The sequence below is a fragment of the Cucurbita maxima genome, unplaced genomic scaffold (genome assembly GCF_002738345.1).
Source record: "Cucurbita maxima cultivar Rimu unplaced genomic scaffold, Cmax_1.0 Cma_Scf00022, whole genome shotgun sequence".
Taxonomy (NCBI): domain Eukaryota; kingdom Viridiplantae; phylum Streptophyta; class Magnoliopsida; order Cucurbitales; family Cucurbitaceae; genus Cucurbita; species Cucurbita maxima.
In genome coordinates this window covers 3,671,687-3,698,087 of record NW_019272038.1, presented here as the reverse complement: position 1 = coordinate 3,698,087, position 26,401 = coordinate 3,671,687, and the positions used below count along the sequence as shown (strand labels likewise).

At 36.9% G+C, this 26,401-nt stretch overlaps 3 protein-coding genes and 2 long non-coding RNA genes across 10 annotated transcripts in view; 4 read left to right on the top strand and 1 right to left on the bottom strand.

Annotated features, from left to right (window-relative positions):
• Positions 1-1,513: 1,513 nt before the first annotated feature.
• On the top strand, positions 1,514-4,741 carry LOC111496590 (pentatricopeptide repeat-containing protein At5g65560-like). Its single transcript, XM_023147079.1, has one exon. It carries the CDS (start codon positions 1,688-1,690, stop codon positions 4,508-4,510), a length of 2,823 nt encoding a protein of 940 aa, XP_023002847.1. The 5' UTR covers positions 1,514-1,687; the 3' UTR covers positions 4,511-4,741.
• Positions 4,742-7,949: 3,208 nt separating this feature from the next.
• Positions 7,950-15,039, top strand: LOC111496594. Of its 6 annotated transcripts, none has more exons than XR_002720482.1 (6): positions 7,950-8,166; positions 8,867-9,119; positions 9,293-9,915; positions 10,369-10,586; positions 14,373-14,640; positions 14,868-15,039. It is a non-coding gene; the product is annotated as an uncharacterized LOC111496594 (long non-coding RNA). The 6 variants fall into 6 exon arrangements; XR_002720480.1 differs by having other exon boundaries at positions 14,373-14,748; XR_002720483.1 differs by lacking the exon at positions 14,868-15,039 and having other exon boundaries at positions 9,293-9,474; positions 9,798-9,915; positions 14,373-14,791.
• Positions 15,040-16,124: 1,085 nt separating this feature from the next.
• On the top strand, positions 16,125-19,424 carry LOC111496592 (probable serine/threonine-protein kinase PBL21). Its single transcript, XM_023147081.1, has 5 exons — positions 16,125-16,857; positions 16,929-17,118; positions 18,163-18,554; positions 18,744-19,088; positions 19,188-19,424. Exons 1-4 carry the CDS (start codon positions 16,621-16,623, stop codon positions 19,032-19,034), a joined length of 1,110 nt encoding a protein of 369 aa, XP_023002849.1. The 5' UTR covers positions 16,125-16,620; the 3' UTR covers positions 19,035-19,088; positions 19,188-19,424.
• A 451-nt stretch (positions 19,425-19,875) lies between these two features.
• LOC111496596 overlaps positions 19,876-26,401 on the bottom strand; it is a 16,742-nt gene continuing 10,216 nt past the window's right edge. The window contains exon 3 of the long non-coding RNA XR_002720486.1: positions 19,876-19,886. This is a non-coding gene — a long non-coding RNA (uncharacterized LOC111496596). The remainder of the gene's footprint in view (positions 19,887-26,401) is intronic.
• LOC111496593 (probable serine/threonine-protein kinase PIX13) overlaps positions 25,576-26,401 on the top strand; it is a 2,088-nt gene continuing 1,262 nt past the window's right edge. Inside the window, exons 1-2 of the mRNA XM_023147083.1 lie at positions 25,576-26,023; positions 26,124-26,259. Of these exons, the coding sequence (XP_023002851.1) occupies positions 25,715-26,023; positions 26,124-26,259 (445 nt within the window). The 5' untranslated portion in view covers positions 25,576-25,714. The remainder of the gene's footprint in view (positions 26,024-26,123; positions 26,260-26,401) is intronic.

Sequence of the window (26,401 nt, the reverse complement as noted above, 5' to 3'; positions counted from 1 at the left end):
TAAGACTTCTCCAACTAACCCATAATAGCAAAACTCGACTTGATCATCGAAGGTTCACATAACATTTTAAAATTGACTTTGATGTACGTGTACTATGTGGGGCTATTAGGGGTTTTCTAGTTAATTTTCTTGGAGTGAACCTGCACAATCGTAAGGAATTCATTGTAGTATTTAGAACCATCTCTTAATTGTGATTTGATTGTAGGAAAGGAAAGGACCACATAGTTGGACAAGTATTTGGCTAGATTGAGGGTCAACCTCGTTTATGCTGCTTAGATTATGAGATCTATTAGGGAGATGTCAACTAAACTCTATTAGAGAATTTGAGAATAGTGTCCATAACGATATAATGAGAGTAATGGATTGGATATGTCGGGGTTGCACCACGAGGGCCTACTGGCCATAAGTAGATGATGATAATGAAAGAGACTAGTAGAACATCTAAACAATAACCCTAAGAACGAACCACGAGAACCTTCCATTTGGACGGAAGAAAATAGAATTTATGACTTCCACACCATGACCTAAGTTAAGCTAAGGTGAACCAATTAGTAACCATAGGATATAGCTCATTAGCAGTCTACGCACCAACTCGTTGAATTGATGATATAAGACTTGAAAATAAATTAAGAAGTACAAGCAAGCTATTTACCGAACATTTAATACTCATCCACTGCTTTTATTCTTTTCTTATCAGGCTTAGACAGAGTGGTCGAGACGAGGGTTGCATGAACCGCAGGGTTGTAGAAGTTGGGCTAGATCGATATCTATTTTACTAGATATTATGATCTCATGAACTTAGTATTTCTATACTTTTATTTAGTATTTTTTATTTTGTGAATTGTGCTCTATCATGTCTTAAAGTAGTCACGATATACGATTACAGTGTGTTAATTCTCGTTTTTTAAAAGCTTCAATAGCTTGTTTGATTTCATCATTGTGATAACTAGCCAAACCATGAAGTTTATCGTGAGAAATTGTTTCATTGGTTTGGAATCCACTGAGATATATGGATAAATACCAAATCAAAAAGTTTTCGGAAGTAACTCAAGTAGCACCAATAACTTATTACTCTCCACAAATTAATTTATATTTAATATATGAATCCTTTTTTAAATTTTAAAATACGATACAAAATTAAAAGTCACATACAAATTAAAATTTTAACTTTTTGAAATTTATTATCGTCTACGGAGGTGAGTTAGGGCCTAAGATCAGGGCGAAAGGCGTAGTTGATGGACAACGAGTGAATATTCTTGTACTATCCCTGTTGGTCCCGAGAGACGAAGAAGACTAAGTTAACCAAAAGATGGTTATCGATTCCACGCAACTTTAAAACTAGTTTTGTTTGGCTTTATAAAAAAAAAATAATTTAAATTTGCATTTTTTCTATCCATTATTTTAAATTCAAGACAAATTACTTTTATTTACAATTATTATTATTATTATTTTTTTTTGTGAAATAAAGGGAAGGGTTTTGTAACCTTTAATGTTTTAAGAAAAGATTCCGATGTCAATTTGGTACTTATTCCAAAATCCGCCTTCTTTTCATTCACTTCCTGGACCGGCGAGAAGGGTAAATCCCCGCCGCGTAGAAACTAGATCACCAAGAAACGCCATTACAATACTGCAATCCGCTGATTTTTGAGATTGTTGAATCTGAGCTGCAAGGGTCATTGATTGCTTGATGAATCTTTTTCCATCATCGCCGAACTCTTCATTTGTGCATGGAGTCTTCACCGCTATTCGATGCCCTACGATGATTAGAAATTCTTCCGCCATTATCAACTCAGGTCAGCTTCTTATCGTCCTTGGATTCAGGCTCAGATTCACATTTACACTGGCACTTAAGTTCTTCACCTCAACTACTGCTTCTCTTCCACAAAGCCTTCCTGTAGAACATGATGTACCGGCGCAGCTTTTTTCCATTCTTTCTCGCCTCGATTGGCAAAAGCATCCTTCTCTGAAAATTTTGATCCCTTCTATTGCGCCATCCCATGTATCTTCCCTTTTTGCCCTCAATCTCGATCCCAAAACTGCTCTGGCGTTTTTCAATTGGATCGAACAGAAGCATGGATTCAAACACAATGTTCAATCCTATGTTTCTATTTTAAATATCCTCGTTCCCAATGGGTACCTCCGCATTGCTGAAAAACTGCGAATTTCAATGATTAAGTCGACGAATTCCGCAGAAAATGCGCTGTTCGTGTTGGAAATGCTGCGGAGCATGAACCGCCGGGGGGATGATTTAAGATTTAAGCTTACTCTTAAAAGCTATAACATGCTCTTGATGTTGTTGTCGAGGTTTCTCATGATTGATGAAATGAAAAATGTGTATTTGGAGATGTTGGATGACATGGTTTCGCCGAATATGTACACGCTCAATACAATGGTAAATGGATATTGTAAGTTGGGTAATGTAGTTGAAGCAGAGTTGTACGTCAGTAAGATAGTGCAAACCGGTTTATGTTTGGATACATTTACTTATACGTCTTTGATATTAGGATATTGTAGGAATAAAAATGTAGATGGTGCAAATAAAATTTTTCTGTCAATGCCAAGTAAAGGTTGCCGCAGAAACGAGGTTTCTTATACTAATTTGATTCATGGGTTTTGTGAAGCCAGGAGGATTGATGAAGCTCTGAAATTGCTCTCACAAATGCATGAGGATAATTGTTGGCCGACTGTTCGTACATATACAGTTATCATATGTGCATTGTGTCAAATGGGCAGGAAATCAGAAGCATTTGATGTGTTCAAGGAGATGACTGAGAAGGGATGTGAGCCAAATGTACATACCTATACAGTCCTTATTCATAGTTTATGCGAGGACAATAAGTTTGATGATGCCAAGAAATTGCTAGATGGGATGCTTGAGAAAGGATTGGTTCCAAGTGTGGTCACTTACAATGCCTTTATTGATGGTTATTGCAAGAAAGGAATGAGCACGAGTGCCTTGGAAATTTTGAGCCTGATGGAATTGAATAATTGTAGTCCAAATACTCGCACTTATAATGAATTGATAATGGGATTTTGCAGGGCAAAGAATGTCCACAAGGCCATGTTACTTCTTCATAAAATGCTTGAGCTGAAGCTTCAACCAGATGTAGTTACCTACAACCTATTAATCCATGGACAGTGCAAAGAAGGGCATCTGGGTAGTGCTTATAAGCTGCTCAGTTTGATGAATGAAAATGGTTTGGTTCCTGATGAATGGACTTACAGTGTCTTCATAGTCGTACTCTGTAAAAGGGGGAGGGTTGAAGAGGCTCGTTTTCTCTTTGACTCCCTAAAGGAGAAAGGCATAAAGGCAAATGAAGTAATCTATAGTGCATTGATTGATGGCTATTGCAAGGTCGAAAAAGTCAGTGACGGTCATTCATTGCTTGATAAAATGCTTAGTGATGGATGCGTTCCAAATTCAATTACTTATAATTCCTTGATAGATGGACATTGCAAAGAGAAAAATTTTCAAGAAGCTCTTTTACTTGTGGAAATAATGATAAAGAGAGACATTAAGCCTACTGCTGATACTTACACCATTCTTATAAAAAATTTATTAAAAGATGGTGAGTTTGACCGTGCCCATCAGATGTTTGATCAAATGCTTTCCGCAGGTTCTCATCCTGATGTAGTTATCTATACTGTATTTATTCATGCATATTGTAGCCTGGGTAGATTACAAGACGCGGAGTTATTTCTTCATAAAATGAATGAAAAAGGAATATTGCCAGACGCTCTGCTTTATTCATTATTGATTGACGCATATGGATGGTCTGGATCAATTGAAATTGCTTTTGACATTTTGAAGCGTATGCATGATGTCGGTTGTGAGCCGTCTTTCTACACATATTCTTATTTAATTAAACATCTATTAAGTGCAAAGCTGATAGAAGTAAATAGCAGTACAGAGTTGGGTGACTTGTCATCAGGGGTGGTTTCCAATGATTTTGCCAACTTATGGAGGAGAGTAGATTATGAATTTGCTTTGGAGTTGTTTGAGGGAATGGTCAAGCAAGGCTGTGCACCTAATGCTAATACTTATGGCAAGTTTATTTCAGGTCTTTGCAAGGTGGGATGCTTGGAAGTAGGCCGCAGGTTGTTTGATCATATGAAAGAAAAAGGACTATCGCCTAATGAAGACATTTATAACTCTCTTCTTTGTTGTTCGTGTCAATTAGGATTGTATGAAAAAGCAATAAGGTGGTTAGATGGCATGGTAGAGCATGGATATTTACCACATTTAGATTCTTGCAAGCTGCTGCTCTGTGGCTTGTTTGACGAAGGAAGTAACGAGAAAGCAAAAACAGTGTTTCATAGTTTACTTCAGTGTGGGTATAATTATGATGAAATTGCTTGGAAATTACTTATTGATGGCTTACTTCAGAAGGGCCTTGTTGATAAATGCTCTGAACTATTTGGCATCATGGAGAGACAAGGTTGCCAAATTCATCCCAAGACATATAGCATGTTGATTGAGGGATTTGATGGTATTCAGGATATAGATTAATCATTTACAGGTTCAAGGAGGACAACACTATTTTTATCTTTGAGTGGTGTAAACTGATGAATTGCAAATTCCTTACCCACTTGGCCTCTGGATACTTTATCACCTTTGCAAGTAACTTCTCTGGTGAGTGATGGTGATGTTGCTCAGTGAAGGGTGCGCATGTTGATTTCTTGGGTACAATATTACGGGAAATAGCGTCTTAATGAGTAAAACTTCAGCAACAATGGGAAGGCAAGCTCTTTTACTCTTTTCATTTTATATATTCTTTTATACGTTTAAATTCATAAGATTGTTCTTTTTTTAAGCTTTCTTCTCTCGGTAACTACCTGACAAATTTTATTAATTGGAGATCCTTTCTTGGCTTAGAGGTGGTTTCCACCTTCCTTTTGTACATTTCAATTAATAAATGTTTCCAAGGAAATTTATTATACCGAGTTATAATTCTCATTTATTTGTTAATTTAGATAGAGCTCAGCTGTCATCTTTCCCTTAGAAAGTCTGCCATGAAGGCAAGCATTTTGGAAAAATATGATATTTGACATAACATTAAGATAATAACTCCTCTCATTCTTCTTTCTCTTGATGTATATATTATTTTTGTCTATGAAGTATATAAATTGGTTAATTTTTCTTTCATATATCAAATTCCTTGACATGTTGACACTTTTCAAGAACTGATTGTCACTTTCACATTTTCTTTGATAAGATTAGTCTTATCATTTTATTGTAGGCACCTGGACATAACTAAAGAAAAGATGTTGAGGAAAGTTTAGGCTTGAATAAAAACACTGCTTGTTTTTTTTATCATGTTATTGAATGATTCATTTTCTTTTCATTGGATAATCAAAAAGCTTTGTAATAGACATAACAAATGGTGGAAAATGGGATAAGATATTACCTCAATCTAGGCTAAGGAGGAGGTCACAAAAAAGCTCTCCCGTTAGCAATGTTGACGGGATTAATTATTATGGTTTCTATTTGGTAGCTCTGACTAGAAGCCACAAGAATAATGTCATGAAGCTCTTTGATGTCTGGTTTGAGGATCGATATTATGTCGAGGCATATTATAATTCTATGGACAGTCTTAGTAGAAGCGTTTGGAACCTGGATCCGTGAGTTTACCAGCCAATCCATTTTTAGTGTCTTGATGAGGATAGAGAGATAACCTGACACACATTATCCTCTTGTCTTGATCTAGCTGGTACCATTGGAATGATCTTGAGATGGGAGTGGGGGCGGAGAGATCCAGCCCAGCTTGAAGGTTTTTGGTGCTTGAAGCAGACAACTTTCTCATAGGGCCATCTGGAACCATAGGATGATTGGAAAGCCATAAGAGGGAGATTTGGGATATTAGAAGGATAAATTAGTGAATAGTAGGTAACTGAGTTGGGATATTTTGTTGTAAGTAGATGTAGTGAGAAAGGAAGAAATTAGGCAATTGTTTAGTTGGTTTAGGGCTTAAGTGATATCGCGATAAGGACATCCAAGTACCTCAAATTACTTAGGTTATCTTGTAGTTCTCTTATCTTTTATATTACAATACATTGTGGTTCGGATTTGGTTCATATCAATGGATTGCAAGGAGAATTAAGTTCTCCCGATACAATTTTCTTATGAAATTTCTTATGGTGGACAAAGGGAAACCTTGACCTTGTAATGTATTGCACCATAATTGGTATATTATTGTGCTTTAGTCCCAACAAGAGCTTGGATTACTTGTTTATTCATTGAACTTTTTCTGGAGATTAGTATGAACTTTTGTTTTAGAAATTTAATGTTTTTCTACTGGCACCGTAGTGTTTCTAAATTTTTGTTAGGACCTCAATTTCAAGCAATAACGATGTAACACTATTGCAATATGAAAAGAGAAATTATATTATCGTTAGCCCTTGAAGAGGGTTATCCCACTCCCATAATACATCTACTATGAAATGACTCCGCAAAACTATGCCTACCCTCTCAACTCCCTAACCCCCTCTATTTATAACCAGCCCACCCTGATAGACTACTGAGTAATTACATTTATGCCACTAATAATATGTTAGGATTCCCCTAACAAGAATACACCATCGAACTAGCGGCGAGTGATCAGTGTGAGTTTCATATTTCACGATTTTCTGTCCATTTTGTTTGTTGTTTGTTTTATTTATTTATTTTTATTTTGTTATATTTAAATGATTTGGGCTTTTAACCTTGGGTCTGTTTTGTTTCAAAATTTTCCCTAGTCGGGCCAGCCAGGTCTGAAATGTAAAAGAATATGAAATAAAAAAAGACGTGTAAACTAGCGTGTTGGACACATGTACATGTCCAGACGTATTCGTGTCCGACACGTGTCTGACATGGACACTCAGGAAAAAACCAAGTGTCCATGCTTCATAGCTTAGCTCTGCCAACGGTTTCATATTGCATGATGTCATTTCTTACCCCCATTTTTTCTACTTCATGATTCTCTACAACATATACTTTTTGAACCCATTCCCGTGATACTTAGGTGCCAATTTGATATGAGGTTGAAGATAACCAAAAATGCTGTGTGTTTCTTAGCATACCCATGTTCATATGGTATTTGGGTAGCCTCCAATCAACCTTTATGAGGTTTAGTTGATAGCTTTTCCTTACCCAGGGTGGTAAATAAAACCAACCTTTGTATTCGAGAAGGTCTTACCTCAAGCTTACTTGACGTTTATGGTTTAAAAAGTATTGAAACTAATGTGGACAGTCGTCATAAATTTGAACTGGAAGTGACTCACATACCTATGATACATGCAAAATTATAGATCTTTGGGCTGTTTTATTTTTCTGAGGAGATCTTTTTGTTTTGATATGCTTTGCTTTGTTAATTTGATGTCTATAAGCGAGCTTAAGTTATTGAAGTTTATTTATTTTGTAAGGATTAGAGAAGTTCATTTTTGGATAAGTTACAAGTCTAGTCGTGAATTTTCAGGTTTCTGTCTACTTCATCTCTAAACTATAAGTATCGAAATGGATCAAACTTTCAATCTTGTGTCTAATAGGTTCCTAAACTTTAAAAATGTCTAATACTTGCTTGAACTTTCAATTTTAATTGTGCTTAATAGGTCTAGACATCTTTGAATTTTTTAAAATTTTCTGATCTATTAGATATAAAATTGAATTTTGTCTAGTGGGACCTAAACTTTCAATTTATGTTGAGTAGGCCCATGGATTTTTGAAAACGTTAAATAGTTCAAAGACCTATTAGATAAAAGTTGAACATTTTGGGACCAATTAGAGAGAAAATTGGAACTTGATGGACCTATTAGACACTTTTTAAAATTCAAGGACTAAATATACACAAATCTGAAAGTTTAGAACTAAATTTATAATTTAACGTGGCCCCCATTTTTTTTTTTTTTTTTTTAAAGTTTAGCTGAGAATTAAAACACTATTTTGACTAAGCTAAATCTTCGTTCTGTGCAGTTTTGAGCAATTATGCATCAATTACACAAATGTAAAGCTGCCATGACTTTTCAACCAGGTATCCTCACTTCTTTCTCTCGTTCAATGTCAACTTTGCATGTCATAATGATATCTAGCAACTCTTCGAGACAAAGCAGGAAGAAAATTAAAAGAGTAAATTGATTGAAGCTAGCATACTATTTGCTGATAATCAAGCTCTCCCGGATCTCTTTAAGAAGGTTCATCTCTCATCCTTAGAACTTCGCTCCTTGAGTTATGAGCTCCCGCTCAGTCTTATGCAGTTGATTTCTCTTCATTTTAAAAGCTTACAGAAAATCTATGCACTTTATTTTTGTCATAAATATTATACATAAATGATGCATCTATCACTATAAGGTTCAGCCTAACCTATTTGTAGGAGATTTCACTTTCCCTAGGAAGTAAAGGAGTTATTGGACATGGTCTCAACCCGTTCAAGAATGCAGAAATTCGGCTTTGGACATTCTCATTATGGCTTTCGTTTGGAATCTATAGGAAGAAAGAAATCAAAGAGTATTCACGGAGAAGACACAAACTTATATTAGGCTATTTGAAAATGTTGTTTACCACACCATTTTTTGGTGCAAAATTGTCTAATAGCTTGCTGTAGTCATAGATTCCTCATTGTAAATTAGGAAGGTCATTTGTAAGTATCATGGATAACACATCCCTCTTGTAAATTTCAAACATCAACGAAATTCTCTTATAAAAAATAAATAATTTTTTTTTCTCATTTAGAGAGGTGAAGTGATAATACCAAAGTAATTGGCTGGATAAAATTGATCTGAAATGTTTTTTTTTCTTAGTGAATGCTATAATATATTAATAAAGGGTTGATCTGCAATGAGATCTCCTATAGAAAGAAAAATTATGATAGGCCCTTGACAATTTTATGGATAGGAAACAGTCCAACATAGCTCTTTCATGCTATGGAAGTAAAGAGCGGGGTAAGCTTCCCTGGTCAAGTAAAGGGTGGTGCACTCTTGGACAATTCTACTTGAAATTGAAGTATGCTAGTGAAAAGCATGCTGGAACTGACGAAAAACCTGTTGTGCAATGCGGAAAATTTTCAATGAATGTGGATGTTGCATTGGAAGTGCCGAGAAGACCCTGTCAATGTTGGATAGAATGGAAACTTTCGGTCAATTCAAAAGTAATTATTGTGGTTTGGCTCCTTTTAGGTGGTTGTTTTTTAAGTATTTTCATTGGTTTGTGCTTTCAAGCCCGTATGAACTGTTCTGGTTCCTTCATCTTTTATGAATGAAAGCTTGGATTTCCATTTGTTCAAAAAAGACCAATAGTAACTATTTTGGTGGTGTTGTGCAGAGATTGAACTTCTGATTTCGATGGGCAGTTATGATAAAAAGATTGTGGTAAACTTGGTGATTTCTGCAAACACCTACGTCTAACTGGACAGGTGGTTGTCTCTCGCATACCAAACGCATTCTGTCCAAAGTGCTTACCACATGGCCACCAGATATATGCTGTCTTCTGATTTCTCTTACTACGTGAGTACTTATACCTGCTATCACAGTGAAAACCAAACAAGTTTTTGTTTCAGGAGCATTATAAGATGAACACTCGATGTAGCTATGGTTGTAGTAGAAGAGAACAAACTCGTAGTAGTAAATGAAGGAACTGATGAAAAGAGAGATTTTAACATTCAAGTGCTTGATCTTAAAAATATGTTTGAGATTCATTTAGTTTTCATTGAATTACTGTAAACATTAACAGGAAGGGCCCTGGGACTATTCTAGAAATAAAATGGCATGCTATTCATTTCTAAGAATCATTTATATTTTGAACATTTGACATAAAAAAATTGTTTCAGGCTGATAGGCAAAGAGCTAATGAGAAAGAAAGGACATGCTGAAATGGAGAATTCAAGGATGGGGAAGTTACAAGGAACTGAAAGGAGAATGCAACTTCAGGACTATTCTATAAGACAGGTAGCAAACTTAGATTAGGATACATATATGATACTCAAATGTTTGAAAACTTCAAAGCATGTATGAAAAATACATCTTTTCTGAAAAAATAAAGTTCTGTTTTCAATTTGACAGGCCACCAAACATGGATTAGTATACATATTTGTGTTCAAAATTCTACAAACGGCATTTTATGATTTACTTGTTCGCCTGTTGGTAATTTATAATTATATGTAGTTTCATTCTGCTGGATAAAGGTGTTCAAAGTTTGGCATCCATTCGGCTGAACCAGTTACTACTCGACAAAACTTTTGATAGCAAAAAAAGTAGAACAGTGTTAATGGGCATGATGATCATATATGTGGATGTAATGATTCAAACAGATTTGGTACTTAAGCATGAACGTGATGCATTTGCTAGGACTTTTATTCTTTTCCATGAACTAAGTCGCACCTGAATTGCTGTTGGAATGAGGCTGCAGGATAGCTGGATAATTCATTTCTGTTGGTATCTTACAGATTTGGAAACCGAGCGATTTTTCTACCACACATTACCTCTTGAAGTTGGACCTCCGCTTCATAAGGAGTTTTTGTGCGAGTCTTTCTTTCATAATAAGCTGACACTGACTGCCATAGATACTGTTCTGAAAGAGGAGATTACTGATACCATTCGAGACCGAATTCAATCTTGAGGTAAACTTTTGCATTTGAATCTTTGTTCTTAATGGAGTTCAAAATGAGAAATGAATATCTCAATATTATTAGTGTAGGACTAATCTTGGAGGGTTCCTGATTCAAATCTTTAATGAATAATACCTCTTAAAACCTAGGGACCCCTATTTAAAGGGCTACAAACCATCCTATAAGTCACTGGCAACAGTAACTAAGTCAAATGACAGCAGCAAAACTAAATTTTTTAAAGATTACTGCCTTACTTACGGACGTACTGTAAATACTCTGGCTTCTGAAGACAGTAAAAGGCTTAAGACTAAATCCAGAAGATTAAAGCCATGGTAAAGCCACAGTAAAAGAGAAAATCAACTAAAAAATACAGTACATTGAAGAATACACTACATCAGTTCACTCTACCTAAAGATAACTCATTCTCGAGTTAACTCAGAAGCCAAGTGAAAACCAACTGGGGGCAGGGTAAGCTGTGAGGTATGAAAAATTGGAAGTAGGGGAAATTTTGAAGTGTGGTAGAAGATGAACTTTGAAGGCATTAGGACCATAGCGTTCATTAATAGGAAAAGGCCCTATTTCTCTTTGGATGGAGCTTGCCATGAACGCTCGAAGGCATCCTAGACTTGTGCAAATGAACAATCATGAGATCCCCAATGGCAAAGGATTGAGGCCGGCAGTGCTTAGTGTCACATTTTTACTATGAATAGAGTAGGTTGTGACTCTCAGGTTGCGACAAGCAAAGCGGCGACTCTCAAGTGGTGCCCATTCGGCCACATTAGTACCTAGACAAGTGCCATGATGCGATCGAGGAGAATGATGCATCATTTAACACACCACACAGAGTGGACATTGAAAAAAAGATGAGACATAAGCAAGATAAGGGCCACTTGTTGAAGGGCTGGGTAGGGCCCCGACCCTTAACCTCGAAAGTCGGGGCTTCGAAGGGAATATGGTCATGTGGTTTTGGAGTCAAGTTCGTCCATATGAAATATAAATTATGAATGCTCGCCAAATATGGTCATATGACCGTTTGCCAAAATGATTTCTAACCAAGGAGGATTGAAAATGCCTCAAAATGTACCTACCTTAGGGGAAGACATGGTGTCAGCTCTCTACCACCCCTAGGCCTTGTGGCATAAGCAAGCTACCTTGTGGCACATATATGTGTCAAAATGAGAGTGAGCGTTGCGAGACGAGTGTCTTGGGTGACTTCTTTTGAAATGGGTCTTTCAAGAACAGTACCGGGCGACATGGGTGTGCCGCTATTGTGCCCTATCCCATGTGTCGGAGGTTGGACTATGCACCCGCTATTCGATACAGAGTCTGTAAAGGACATGACATGGGCACAGGAGGGCCAATGCCTCGATTGAACCCAGATGGATGAATGTTCGGGATGTTCCAATATTACGAACAACATGTGGACCCGTTCTCGATGACATGACCGAGTGAGCTATGATGGCCAACAACACTCCATGACTTGGGATGACGTCAATACATATGGGCCATGTTAATTGGGAACCAAGATGACATGATGAGGTGTGATGTTGCACATGAGAGATTTTGGCCCCAAGTAGAGTTAAGGTCGAGTCGAGTGATTTGTCCTAGTGTAGAGGCAAGTTGGTTGTGTCGCAGACGATTGAACATGCACGCGTAGGCGATATGTGTGGTCGAACAAGTTTGGGTTTCGCACAAGTGATCTTCGGTTGGCGAAGACAAATCTCGTTTAAGGTCCGACGAAGCCATAAAGGTAAGCTAAAAATGAATATGGGGCTTGGGTTCCTCTTAGCTGGTTGTGAGCATGTCAAGATCATGATGCTACATGGTTGAAAAAGTACCATCGTGACAACTAGCAGCCAAAAGCTTGTTTGAGGCATTTGCAACCCCAACAATAGTTTGTAACATCTAATTTGTGGCCAAAAATCTCTTCCGAACACGAGCTCAATAGTCTTATATCTCCTCCTTAAATTCCCTGGTCAACCCCCCAAAATGTAATTCTTTTATCAATTGCTCATGTAAGGATGTGTGTGGTATGCATAAGACATTGCTCTTAACCATCAGCAATGTGGAAGCCACTAGGGTTAACATGGTGGCAACATTTACTCCAAATATCATAAAAATCAACATCAAACTCATCATTGATGGTAACTCTTCAAAAGCAATAATCTCCCTCCTTAGTACAGTCATCAGAGAATCCTTCCTACCAAAGGACATCGTCTTCTTTATTAGTATTTCCATCTTTATGTTTAGTACGAAAGTCAGATTCGTTAATAAAAGTGATCCATCTAGCATACTGTTAATGGAAAAGCAATTATACTAAAATCTTTGATGAACTTTCGATAAATAAAAGCCAAACCCCCAAAAAAATTGCACATATTTTTAGTAAGGACCAATCTTTAATAGCTTTAATTTTGGTAGGATCTACTGTTGCGCGGTTGCTAGCAATAATGAACCCCAAAAATTTAATTTCCGTTTGTAAGAAGGAACACTCTTTAAGGCTGGTATAAAACTGGTTCTTTTCCAAGGTGGCGAATGGTGTTCTAAGGTATCCTAGATGTTCATCCTTGGATTTACTACATAAAAATTAAACCTTAAAGTTAAGAGGTGAGTTTATAGCAATCTTATAGTTATAAAGATTTTTAATTTTTCCAAGAAAAATCTAACTAATAATACAGATTAAAGGGAATTGAGTGATGGATCAAGGTATCAAATTCCTAGCAACAATCCTCTATCCAGAGTCCTTAGATCCAGAGTCCCAAGAGAGGGAAGGAACTGTAGACCAAGAGCACTTCAATCTGTCCCTTCAGAACCGTATGCATTGTACTTAGTGAGTGTTTAAGGACGGACGCACGACGATGGAAAGTGGGTTCAATCGGAGTTTTTGCAGTCACACTCCACAAGGAAAAGTTCCCAGGAATAAGTGGTGGTTGGAGAAGACATGTCGACCATTATCGGAGGAGGTTGGAGGACAAATTGGAAATCCAGGAAAATCAGGCAAGGAAGACCAACCCGTGGGTTGGTTGAACCGGGATCCAGAAAGTCCTCAATGTTGAGCCACCGGAGCCGAATCTCTCCGCTACCCAAATCCATTCACAGCCCTCTCTGCATGCGTGTTTAAAATAGGACGCAGACGGCTCAGCCCATGCATGCTGCTACCCATACTGCGCACACCTACCCCTTAATTGACCTGTCTACCCATACCGTTAACCCGACTGCGCCCGCACCCCTCTTATTTCGACTCGGCTTAGCCCCTTCAGATGGCTTCTAAATAGCTCATTTGGTTTGGGTTAGACTATTTGGACTCATTTCCTACCTTCTTTACCCTCCAGAGGTGTTTTTGACATTATTGGAAGCATTTGAGGTCAACATGACCTGTTTGCTCAATTTAAATTATTTTGAGCTGAAAATTGGAATTATTTGATACCTTTAGGTAAGTTAGAGGAACAAATTTAGGTCAGCTCTAAGAATATTTAGTGACTCTGGTTAGGCTAATCAAGTATCACTACTAGTTTGGTTGAATGAGTTGCTTGAAGTATGAACGATGCTTACTTTATGACCCTTGCACATGTTGTATTTGTGATTGTTTAGTGTCTATTTATTATATTATTGTTGTGTTGTGAATATGTTGTGCTATGAAATGTTATGTTAGGCTGTAATTATGAGATATGTTATATTATGGAATATCATGTTGACACTTGATGTCATTTAAAATTATGCTATGTTATACACTACATTACGAGACAACATAAAATGATTATGTTATGTATGAAATTAATGAAAATATATCTTGCATCATAGATACCTCTCATGATTTTGAACTATAGGGATCTCACACATCGAATGTTCACGTGTATCAGGATACTTCTCCACTATGATTAGTACGGAGGCGTATACTACAATGTTATGATATGGTATTATGTACACCTTGATACTATGTTAGTTCCCTTCCCTTCGTGGTATACCGGCTGCGTGAGTGCATGCTAGTTGAAGGGTCAAGTCTAGTTCCCTTCCCTTCGTGGTATACCGGCTGCGTGAGTGCATGCTAGTTGAAGGGTCAAGTCCAAGGGTACATATACAAAGTTGCTTGGTAATTCATGTGCATGTATTTTGTCCATGTGTAGAGAAGTACTACACATTCAATTCTGCAAAGATTAGAAGTTGAGACTAAGGCCATGTATAATATTTTGAAACAATAAGAGTCCCAAACATGATTACATTTCTTGGCTCCAGGGATACTTATTGAATTTTTCTATTTTAAAATACTCAAGTCTCGTACTACTATTATTTTTTCAGGTAAATGTCAAGTGTCTTTGTACGAATGACTATGTCGCAGTGACGACCATGAGATTGAAGCTAGGGTAGATGTATACTTGTTTGTAACCCTTAAAGTTAGATTAGGACATTATTTTATTTATTTTTGATGAGGAAGAAGGTTGGACTAATTTAAACCAAATTTATGGTGACTTCTTTTTGGTGGAAAATTATATAGTTAAAAAAAATATAAAAAGAATAAGATAAATTATTTCAAATTCAATAAATGATGCAAATAGAAATGATTTTGTGACATTCGAGTAGATGAAATCAAGATCACGTCTGAATGAGAGTGATTATGATGATAGGATTGTTGGATGATGAAAGTTCCACATCGGTTAATTTAGGGAATGGTCATGGGTTTATAATCTAAGAATACACTCTCCATTGGTATGAGGCCTTTTGGAAAGCCCAAAGCAAAGCCATGAGAGCTTATGCTCAAAGTGGACAATATCATACCATTGTGGAGAGTCGTGTTCGTCTAACATGGTATCAGAGCCATGCCCTAAACTTAGCCGTGTCAATAGATTGACAAATTCTTAAATGTCGAACAAAGGACTCCAAAAGGAGTCAAGCCTCCTCGAAGGTACGAAGGCAGTCAAAATCGAAGGTACGAAGGCAGTCAAAAATGACTAAGACTCCAAAGGAGTCGAGCCTCGATTAAGGGGAGGCGTGCTTTGTTCGAGGGGAGGTGTTGGATGATGAAAGTCCCACATCGGTTAATTTAGGGAATGATCATGGGTTTATAATCTAAGAATACACTCTCCATTGGTATGAGGCCTTTTGGAAAGCCTAAAGCAAAGCCATGAGAGCTTATGCTCAAATTGGACAATATCATACCATTGTGGAGAGTCGTGTTCGTCTAACAAGGATGACTAAAAAATTCATCTCCTTTTTTGATATCTCAATTATAGAAATTTCACGGTTAAACGTGCTTTACTTGAAGTATTTATATATTGGTTCACCTCTTACTGATTTTCTTTTTTAAAACATACTTGGCCTATAAATATAAGTAACATGACTATGTCTATAATATTAAAAAAAAAAATTCATTTGATCAATTTTATGGATTTATATAGATATTTAATAAATTTAAAAAAAAAAAAAAAGTGTTACTAAAAGTTAAATAAAATTGTAATTATAAAAGAATAAAAAAGAAAATTCGGTGACACACACAGCGTCACTGAATGATGGGCGGCGCTGACTTTCGTAAAACGGTTTCCTCCGCCTCCAGAAATGGAAACGCCCTAGTGGCATGTCTGGTAAATAACGGAATTTACAAGGGCAATTATGTAAAAGACCAATAACCGGCGAACAGAATTAGGAATCAGAACGGCGGCTGCCTGGCACAACCTGTCCACCGCCACCCAATACATTCCTTTTCCTTCCCATTAGAACAAAACCATGATGGCTTTGATTCAGGAGCCACTCCCCGCTAACTGTGGCTCTAAACCGCTAATTTCTCTTTCTATTCTTAGGGTTTTAGCTTTGCTGTTTGTTCATTGTAATCATTCCTCTGTATCTCTCTGTATTTCTACGCGTTTGTTGCCATTTGAGTTTTCTCCTCTTAATCTCTCCGATTCGGAGGGGGAGGAGGAGAAAACGATGCGTCTCTTACCAAAAATTGTCAGTTTCGCGGCGATTAATGGCTAGGGCTTTTCTGTTTGATTCATTAATGGCTATTTCGGTAGCGATTCTTCATGATTGATGGGTTTTTCATTAGGGTTTCACCGATATGAGTTGCTTTTGTTGTATTAGTTCTCACACTAAAGATGGGAACGGAGTCGAAATTGATAATGGTGTTGAATTTGAATCCCTGCGTTTTGGTGAGGGCTGTTCAAAGGGGAGCGCTGGTGTTCGTAGTTTCAAGTTCCGTGAACTCGCCGCAGCCACAAGAGGGTTCAAGGAAGTGGATTTGCTTGGCGAGGGTGGGTTTGGACGCGTCTACAAAGGGCGTTTGGAAACAGGGCAGGTAAAGTTGCATAGCTATGTCAATTATTGGGGGAAAATTCATTGAGTTGTACCATTTGTTCTTCTTTGCAGATTGTTGCAGTTAAACAGCTTAATCGTGATGGGCGTCAAGGGTTTCAGGAATTCATTGTGGAAGTTCTTATGTTGAGTTTGCTACACCATCCCAATCTTGTTACCTTGATTGGTTACTGTAGTGATGGAGATGAGAGGCTTTTGGTTTATGAGTTCATGCCTATGGGAAGCTTGAATGATAACCTTTTTGGTAAATCTTCTTCTTTTTGCAGTCTTCCATATTCGTTTTAAATTTGTTAAGTTATAGTTCATATGAATACATTTTAACAATTAAGAGCTATTTTTGTGAGATCTTATATTGATTGAAGAGAAGAACGAGCGCCAGCGAGGATGCTGGGCCCCAAAGGGGGAGGATTGTGAGATCCCACATCGGTTGGAGAGGGGAATAAAGCTTCTTTGTAAGGGTGTGGAAACTTGTAAGGGTGTGGAAACTTCTCTGTAACAGATGCATTTTAAAAACCTTGAGGGGAAGCTCGAAAAGGAAAGTCCAAAAAGGATAATATCTGCTAGCGGTGAGCTTAGGCTGTTACAAATATTGTGAGATCCCTCATCGGTTGGAGAGGGGAACAAATCATTCTTTGTAAGGGTGTGGAAACTTCTTCCTAGTAGACGTGTTTTAGAAACCTTGAGTGGAAGCTCGAAAGAGAAAGCCCAAAGAGGATAATATTTGCTAGTGGGTGGGATAGGGTCGTTACAATTTTGTTCCTTAAAGCTAAAGAATTTGTATGTTATGAGTCTCTGTGACAGGAGCTATGTCTTCTTTCCCAAATTTATGGCTGTATGATCATGTGGATATCCAGATTATATCATATATTTTGTCATGGTTCAAAGTGTCTTGTCAGTTCTGGTGCTTGTGTTAGTAGCTACAGATACATGGAATATGAGAGGGATCTATTGTGAGATCTCACATCGAGTAGAGAGAGGAACAAGTACCAGTGAGGACGCTGGGTCCTGAAGTGGAGTGGATTGTGAGATCCCACATTGATTGGAGAGGAGAACGAGTGCCAGTGAGGACGTTGAGCTCCGAAGAGGGGTGAATTGTGAGATCCCACATCAGTTGGTGAAGGGAACGAAACATTCTTTATAAGGGTGTGGAAACCTCTCCCTAATAGACGCGTTTTAAAAACCTTGAGGGAAAGCCTGAAAGGAAAAGTCCAAAGAGGACAATACCTGTTTGCAGTGGGCTTGAGCTGTTATAGATCTGATCCTTGCTAATGAATCTTCTTTATTTCAGATTTGGGTAGTGACAAAGAGCCACTGAGTTGGAATACAAGGATCAAGATTGCAATCGGTGCTGCTCGAGGCCTCGAATATCTCCACTGTGAAGCAAATCCCCCGGTCATATACCGTGACTTGAAATCAGCTAATATCTTGTTGGACAATTACTTTAATCCGAAGCTTTCAGATTTCGGTCTAGCTAAACTAGGACCAGTCGGTGACAATACTCACGTTTCAACTAGAGTCATGGGAACACATGGCTATTGTGCTCCAGAGTATGCCATGAGTGGTAAATTAACCCTCAAATCCGATATTTACAGCTTCGGCGTGGTTCTGCTCGAGCTTATTACAGGTCGTAAGGCAATTGATACTACAAGGAGAACAGGGGAGCAGAGCCTAGTTTCTTGGGTTAGTAATCTAATAACTTCGTTTGCTCAAAGCCAATTCAACTTGCTGATTTCGTATTTGAGCTTGTGTAGGACTTTTAGCCTCGTGGCATTCCCTATCCGATACAGTCGTATATTTCGAGAGTCGAGAGTATAACTGCTGACGTTTTCTTAGGATAATTTGTGTCATTATCTTCTATACAATCTGCAGTCTCATCCTTTCCTGAAGGACCGAAGAAAGTTCGGGCAATTAGTCGATCCCCTATTGGAAGGACGTTTCCCTCTTCGTTGTTTACAACAAGCAGTTGCAGTTACTGCAATGTGTCTTCAGGAACAACCATCATTTCGCCCTCATATTGGTGAAATTATTGTAGCACTCGAATACTTGGCCTCTCGAACTTATTTACAAGAACTACACATTGGTAGGACAAAACATTCCTCGCTACAACCATCACTTCCACAACAGAATGGATACACCAATGGCGAGCTATCGAATCCGTGAAACGACTAAACATCTGTTTGGAGATTGCTGTATACAAGTCGCCGAACAAGCCATGTAAGGAGTCTGACATATTGAGTTTCTTTTAAAGCATTACATCATACTTTTATAAGCATACGACTCTCTTCTGTAACTGATGTGATATTTGATTCAAAGGAGGAGATGTTTACACCTACGTCAGCCGAAAGCAGCTTGTCGAAAGACACATATCAATTCATTTCAGCGTGTGGACCACGAAGCTACTCGGGATGTTCCAAGGTACGTATCAGGTGCGTAATACTCGTAAATGGTATCTGTATGCTGTTTGTAAGAGGATCCCTGAATTCTTTTTTTAATACAATACTCATTTATATAAAATGAAAAATACATTATGAATAGTACAAACGTTTCTCTTGTTTCACAATGTAGGAGTTCGAATAAGAATTAGGAAAGCTCCCAAAAGTTTCGTTACTTAGCTGGCTAGATTACGTGCATTGAATGATGATGTTGGGTCTTAAGTTTGTTTGTTTATAGCTGCAAAAATGGATTTGTCAGCTCAAATAGTCAATACACTGACCTGTAGATCTAAGAAACTTCATAAAATATGGCAACCAACCACGAACTTTTGAGCCATTGATATTACCTATTCTAGCAAAACCACCCATCAGAGCCATCGTTAACCATTCATCATTAGCCGTAAGGCGTATTCTCAAGGGTCTCGTTTAGGACTATCCTTAAAAGGGTCTCGTTTGAAAGGGAAGAAAGTATGAAAGAAAGGACTTTTGGTGGAGGTAGTTTGTGAAAATGTAAAGGAGAGAAAGGTAGGGAATGAATAATGTTGGGATGGGTTGACTGTTGACTGGGCAACTCAACCCACTTTTAACGGGTCATTGATGAATAGAACGTGGACTTCATTAATTAATTAAGTTATCACTTTCTGTATCAAAGAAAAATTCATTGAAAGCAACTCTCCTTCGTTTTGTTTTTATATACCAAAAAAGAGAAAAAAAGAAACCCATTACAAGATTGGATCAGCTTTTATATGAAAGCTCTTTTGTCTTGCCTTTGTTGTTTTTTCTTCACGTGCTCTCTTATGCTTTCTCGTACATTCTTTAGAAGGGTAACAGTTAGATGAATACGACTCTCCACAATGATACGATGTCCACTTTGCGCATAACCTCGCATGACTTTGCTTTGAACTTTTCCAAAATGCCTCATAATGCCTCATACCAATGGAGATAGTATTTTGATTATAAATCTTGATCATTTCCTAAATTAGCCAAGCACAGTAACAACCTTAATTTTTTTTTTTTACCGTAACAAAGTTGTTATTATATATGTGACATGATTGTTAAGTGCAAAAGCATTCATTTAAAGTATTTCATAAGTGATGTTATTAATTTAAGCATTTGTAGTAAAATCTTTAAAAACAAAATCAATAAAGCGGAAAAAAGAAATGATGTGACATTTGAAACGAATAAGAGAAATAAAAGAATGTCTGGATCTAACTTAAGAGCTACTAAATAGACATAAATGTAACTACTCTAATATTGGTTCCGTAGCCTTCTTCGTGATGTCTTCAACTATATGAGGGTGCCTTTTCTTTACCCGAATAATAAGAGTAGTACATGATTTGACTTGAGTGTTTTAAGAAATATGCATTAATTAACCCGAATGTTGTAATTGAAAAATACAAACACATGCAATATGGTGGGACTTATCATTTTTAAAACATCATTGCGATGCTTTGGACAACTTTTCAATCATCGTAGGGTTGGATGTGTAGTATATTTCTACACATGGCTCACACATGCGCACATGGACCCACCATGTGAGCTCACGTAACTCTTGGTCCTAGCTTGTCGAGCTAGCAATTGTTAACGGATTGTCAGACACCACAGAGGAAAAAGGCCTACATAGCATCACGACAAGTATAAACATCGTAAGTCATAAGGTACATGTCTGTATTATTATAACAGAGAAGTATTTCGATACATATAATACACAAATGCATGAGGTCCCATACCTTAAAACCATAGCATATGAAGCAAGTCAAATCTCTACTCATATATATCAGAGTGAATCTATAAATTATGCATATATAATTCCTTTCAAGTCTTTCATACATAACATAGCTTACATGATATGGACTATGGAGGTTTATGCATCGTAGATTGTCATCATCATACCATATTACTACAGCAGGCAACATAGTCCAACATGACATAGCATGATCTAACATAGTACAACATAACCTAACAGACATAACATAACACAACATATCATCATGACATAACACGTTATAACATAGTACAACATGACATGACATAATATAATATGGTATAACATAGCATAACATGTAACATAGCATAACATCATACTTATGACACGCCCAGGGGCCATGGGGCACACGTCATCATACATAATACAATTCATCTAATCAAACTAATATTAGAGACGATTGCTTGGTTAACCTGAGTCGGAGTCACCAAATAGTCCTAAAGTTGGTTCGAAAATGCTCTTTAAGTCCAAACCCACCTATGTAAACCCACGTTCTCGAGTTAGGGCATGATTTATAATTTAATTCATCCAACAATGCTAACTAATTCAATTTTCTTAGCTTTGAGGTCATACTGACCATGATTGCTCCCAAAAACGTTAGAAATAGCTCTAGAATGGTACAAAATGTAAGGAATAAGCCCCAGAACTTGGAACAACTCAAATCCGAGCTAAATACATCGCCTAAGTCGATTTGGAGCCGCTAGAGCGTGTCAAGCTGAAGATTGAGGGGGCACGGGTCAGAAACATGATCGACTTGGGTTTACAGGTCGACTACGAGGCAGGAGCGCATATGAGTTTCTGAGCCAGGTTAGGTTGCGGGTTAATTCAGGTTGGTGCACAAGTTGCTGGGTGTCTGTGAGCTTGAACCGCACGAAGACTAAGGCCAACAAAGTGGGTTGACGGTTACTAGGTCACGTTATGGGTCATGGCTTCTAATGGCTACTTAACTAAGTATTGTTACAAGTTTAATCTCTTGTCACTTCGTATAAGGCAGATTTCTTGTTTTTGTTTGTTCTTCCTCCCTTTAGACCTGTCTTTTTCTATGACCCTTTTCTCCCTTACACATTGTTCTAAGTGGACTTCTCCTTTTCTTTTTCATGCTTTACTCCACAGTATGCAATCATTTTTCATTCTTTTTCTGGTGGGAGTTCTTTACATTCATACATATATCTATATATATATATATATATATATATATATATATTATTGCTTCTCGAAAATATAAATATAAATATTTGTATCTTAGATAGGGTTTGTATATGAAAATGTCGTAAGATTATGTGTTATACCAATAGTGTTCGTACTCAACTTTATGTAATTTACATATTGTTTTAATATAATTTAAATTTGGACATCTTAAAATATCAAGGTATCCCACATTCATATGAACAAACAAAATAATAAAACAAATGATACATGGATTGGGTTAGATTGGGTTGAATTATATTGATTTTTTAATTTTACTCATTAGAAATTTTTTATTAATTGAGTTGGTAACCCGAGCAATTGAAATAGAGTTCACAATTCAACTCAACCCTCTATTTTCAGGTTAGATTGGGTTGGTGGGGTGTTCTGTTTTTTTTTTTAACCTTATTTAAAAGATAAGAAAAGTGGAGTAAGGTTGAGTTGGATTGTAACCCTATTTTTGGGTAGTCAGGTTGAGTTGACAATAAAAAAATGTCAGTTAAGAGCTAGGGAGATACCAACTAAACCCTAGAATCTAAGAAGAGTGTTCGAGATGAGAACTATGAGTTGGAAACCATCGCAAGAGTCGTGCCTCAAGGACCTACTAGCTTTAGGTCTATGATGGTAATGACGACAATGACGAAAGGGACTAGCAAAACATCTAAACAAGAATCCTAAGAACGAACCATGAAAATTGAATTCAAATAAGACTAAGAAAAAGTGAGCTTAGGCGAACCAAGTAAACTTAGTCTAGGAAAAGCCTATAAATTATAAGGGTAAATAAATAAAATTAATTATCGAACGCTATAAATATTTTAATCGTTAATATTATAAATATTGATATTTGAAATTGACCATTTGCCCAAACTTATTAAATTGACTTTGACCACTTTTGTAATAATAAAGTTCTCCAATAAATATATATATATAATTAATGTAAAGTTGACCTAACCTTTTCATAATTAATGTCGAGCTATTGGATTTGTATCAGATTTGATTCACTTTATTTATCTAATTCAAATGACTCTATGTTTATACATAGCATCATATAATTGTTAAATTAATTAATGTAAATCAATTATTATAACAAATATGAAATTTTAAATTAAAATATTAAAAACTTCATCATCAAACCTATAATTTATCCAAATTATTTTAACCGTCAAACTATTGCTATCGGAGAACGAAACTATGACTTAAAATAATCAAATTTGAACATCTTTTTCACAATGATATCGAAAAATATTGACCGTAACTTCGAAAAGTAGCCAGTGGTTTACTGATGGAAAATGACCAAAAAATCGATCGAGATTAACTAGTTTTTGGGGTTTTTTTTTTATCGGAGATATGACTCAAAATCATCAAATTTAAACATTCTTCGTCATCCTAAATTCATAGTCTTGGGGATTGATGTAGTAATTAGATCATATGTTTTGATTTAATTACTGAAGATATGACTCAAAATCACCGATTGTTCTGAAGACGATACTCGAGCACTCTTATCACTTCATTAAAACTCGTCTATACACTTACGGTATATAATTAAAATTACGCAACTACAACCTAATAGTATAGATAGTAGTAACCTTCAATTCTTTCAAGCATTTCATATACTTCTACTCTCAACTTCTCCCTACTTAAGGTTATATATTGTAAGCCGTTGTTATCTCTCTCTTGCTTGCTTATATAACGTCTCTTTCTAAAATCTTCTTTTAAAACCGAGGCTAGAGGCTCGATTATACGTCGCTTGGCCGTAGGCAACGCAAGAACAAATTGGCTTAGCTCACTTGTTGTTGGAAAGTGAGTGTCGTACAATCGTTAGTCCGCTGTCTTCAGAAGTGCGATTGTGTCAAATATCATAATCGAAGGTGATTGTTTCAAATATCAGTTTCAAACCCATTAAAATTTTAAACTTAAATATTTAATACGTAAGTAAATGAAGAGTACATGAATAAACCGACACCATATTAAGATTGAATGACGATGTGAAAAACACTCGGCTATGTTTCAAATTTGACCAAGTAAAAGCAATTAAAGGGAGGAAGTTGAGAGCATCTAAGGAACTACATTATTGAAATAAATGGCGAAGGCTTCGGTGGGGACAACTTCCCCTTTTCCAATTCCTCTAATCCAATGTCATTTCATCTCCTATTTATTTATTTATTTGTTTGTTCATACCTAGCTAATGTTGTATACTAGTCTTAAACGTTCTTGTTTGGAAATGTATTTCCGAGGATAATGTTAGGTGGTAGAGGTGTGCTAACATTGCGCCATTTTCTACGAGTCAGATGTTGAAATATAGGGTCAAACTCTAACATGGTATGCAAAAATGACTAAACATGAACATGAGAAAGTTTATGTCTCGATGGGCCATAAGAGGTCTCAAACATAAAGTTGGATTATGAGCCAAACTCTCAAACGTGGCCAAACAAATTGTGAGAGTTGATGGTATCTTGAGGCTCAAATGGATATTACAAAATATGGGTGGGACTCGAGAGTTTTTAGTTAGCACAATATTTAGTTTGTATGTCTCGATAAGTCTTAAAATAAATGCTAAAATCACTGGATGAGCACTAGTTGAATGTTTTAAGATAGTCTAGACCCAATTAAAGTCGCCTTGACTAAATTTTCTTCAAAAAAAAAAATAAATATCGAAAATAATTGCCAAGTCAATGAAATGAATTTTGGTGTAGTTAGAAAGTTATGTTTTCACATCTCCATCTCCACATTTATTGTTATACTTTAAAAAAAAAAAAAAAAAAACTATTTTACACTTAGTTTTAAAATTTTGAACGTAACTTCAAAAAGGAATATCTATATGTGATAGACTTGGGTGGTTACAAATAATATTAGAGCCAGATACGTGCGTGTGCGTTGGTGAGTGAGGTGGATAAATCAACACATGACAATTCTCCCTACGAGTATGGGCTTCTCGATTGACTCTCAGTGCCAATTCCTTCAATATCAAGCATTTTCTTCCTACATTCAACCCTCCATGCTCATTCGAAACCCCTAATGTCACCTAAACTCATGTGTTCTCGGCCACAATATACGGCCGATGTTGACATGGACCGTCGATTACTCTCACTATTGGACTTAAGAGTGTAAAATTGGTTAGGGGAATTAGTTAATTGGGATGGATTTGAGGTGAAAAATGAGATGAAATTGAGGAATGACATTGATGGTAACATGAATTATTGTAGCAACTTGGACGATTGATCTGTTAATTATTAAGTTAAATGATGATGTGAGCACAGATTTTGGATGGTGACGAGGATAAAACAACATCATAACGAGAACACAAATCAAACTCCAAAATTCCTCTTTTTCCCTTTATAAACCTTTATTTGTTTACCCCATAATTTCCTGCCTCCTTCCTCCAACTCTGTTTTCCTCTGTTTCTTATATACTCTTTCAAACCTTTTGATCCAATACCCATAATTTCATCACTGCGCTCCATGGGCAACCTCTGCGGCACTCCCGTCGACACCCACACCCCGCCGCCCACCAAGCCCTCCTCCCCAGTCTCCTCCCAACGCCACGCCTCCACCACGCCCCGGAATCTCAAAGTATACACCTTGTCGGAGTTGAAGACGGCCACCAGGAATTTCCGGCCCGACACCATGCTGGGTGAGGGCGGATTTGGGAGAGTCTTCAAAGGCTGGGTCGATGAGACAACCTACGCGCCGTCCAAGGTCGGCGTCGGGATTCCTGTCGCCGTGAAAAAGTCAAACCCCGACAGCTCTCAGGGTCTTCGCGAATGGAAGGTATTTCTTCTGTTCACACTTCAGATCTTCTCTCTCTTCTCAATCATTATTATTAAAATATTGGGTTTTTTTAAATTTTTAATTTGATTTTGAAGTGCAGGCGGAAGTGGATTTTCTGGGGAAATTTAGCCATCCAAATGTGGTGAAATTGATCGGATATTGCTGGGAAGAAAAGCAATTTCTTCTTGTTTATGAACATATGCAGAGAGGAAGCTTGGAAAATCACTTATTTCGAAGTATGTGTAAAAAAAAATAAAAACTATTTTCTGGGTTTTTAATTTTTTAAATTTTCAACTAAAACCCACTTTTTTTTTTTTTTTTTTTTTTTTTTTTTTTTTTTTTTTTTTTTTTTTTTTTTTTTTTTTTTTTTTTTTTTTT

Excerpts from the sequence above, each read along its gene's own strand:
- LOC111496590 (XM_023147079.1), top strand. The coding sequence starts at position 1,688 with ATGAATCTTTTTCCATCATCGCCGAACTCTTCATTTGTGCATGGAGTC.
- LOC111496592 (XM_023147081.1), top strand. The coding sequence starts at position 16,621 with ATGAGTTGCTTTTGTTGTATTAGTTCTCACACTAAAGATGGGAACGGA. Across the intron at positions 17,119-18,162 it reads CTTGAATGATAACCTTTTTG|ATTTGGGTAGTGACAAAGAG; the intron begins GTAAATCTTCTT and ends TCTTTATTTCAG. Across the intron at positions 18,555-18,743 it reads AGCAGAGCCTAGTTTCTTGG|TCTCATCCTTTCCTGAAGGA; the intron begins GTTAGTAATCTA and ends TACAATCTGCAG.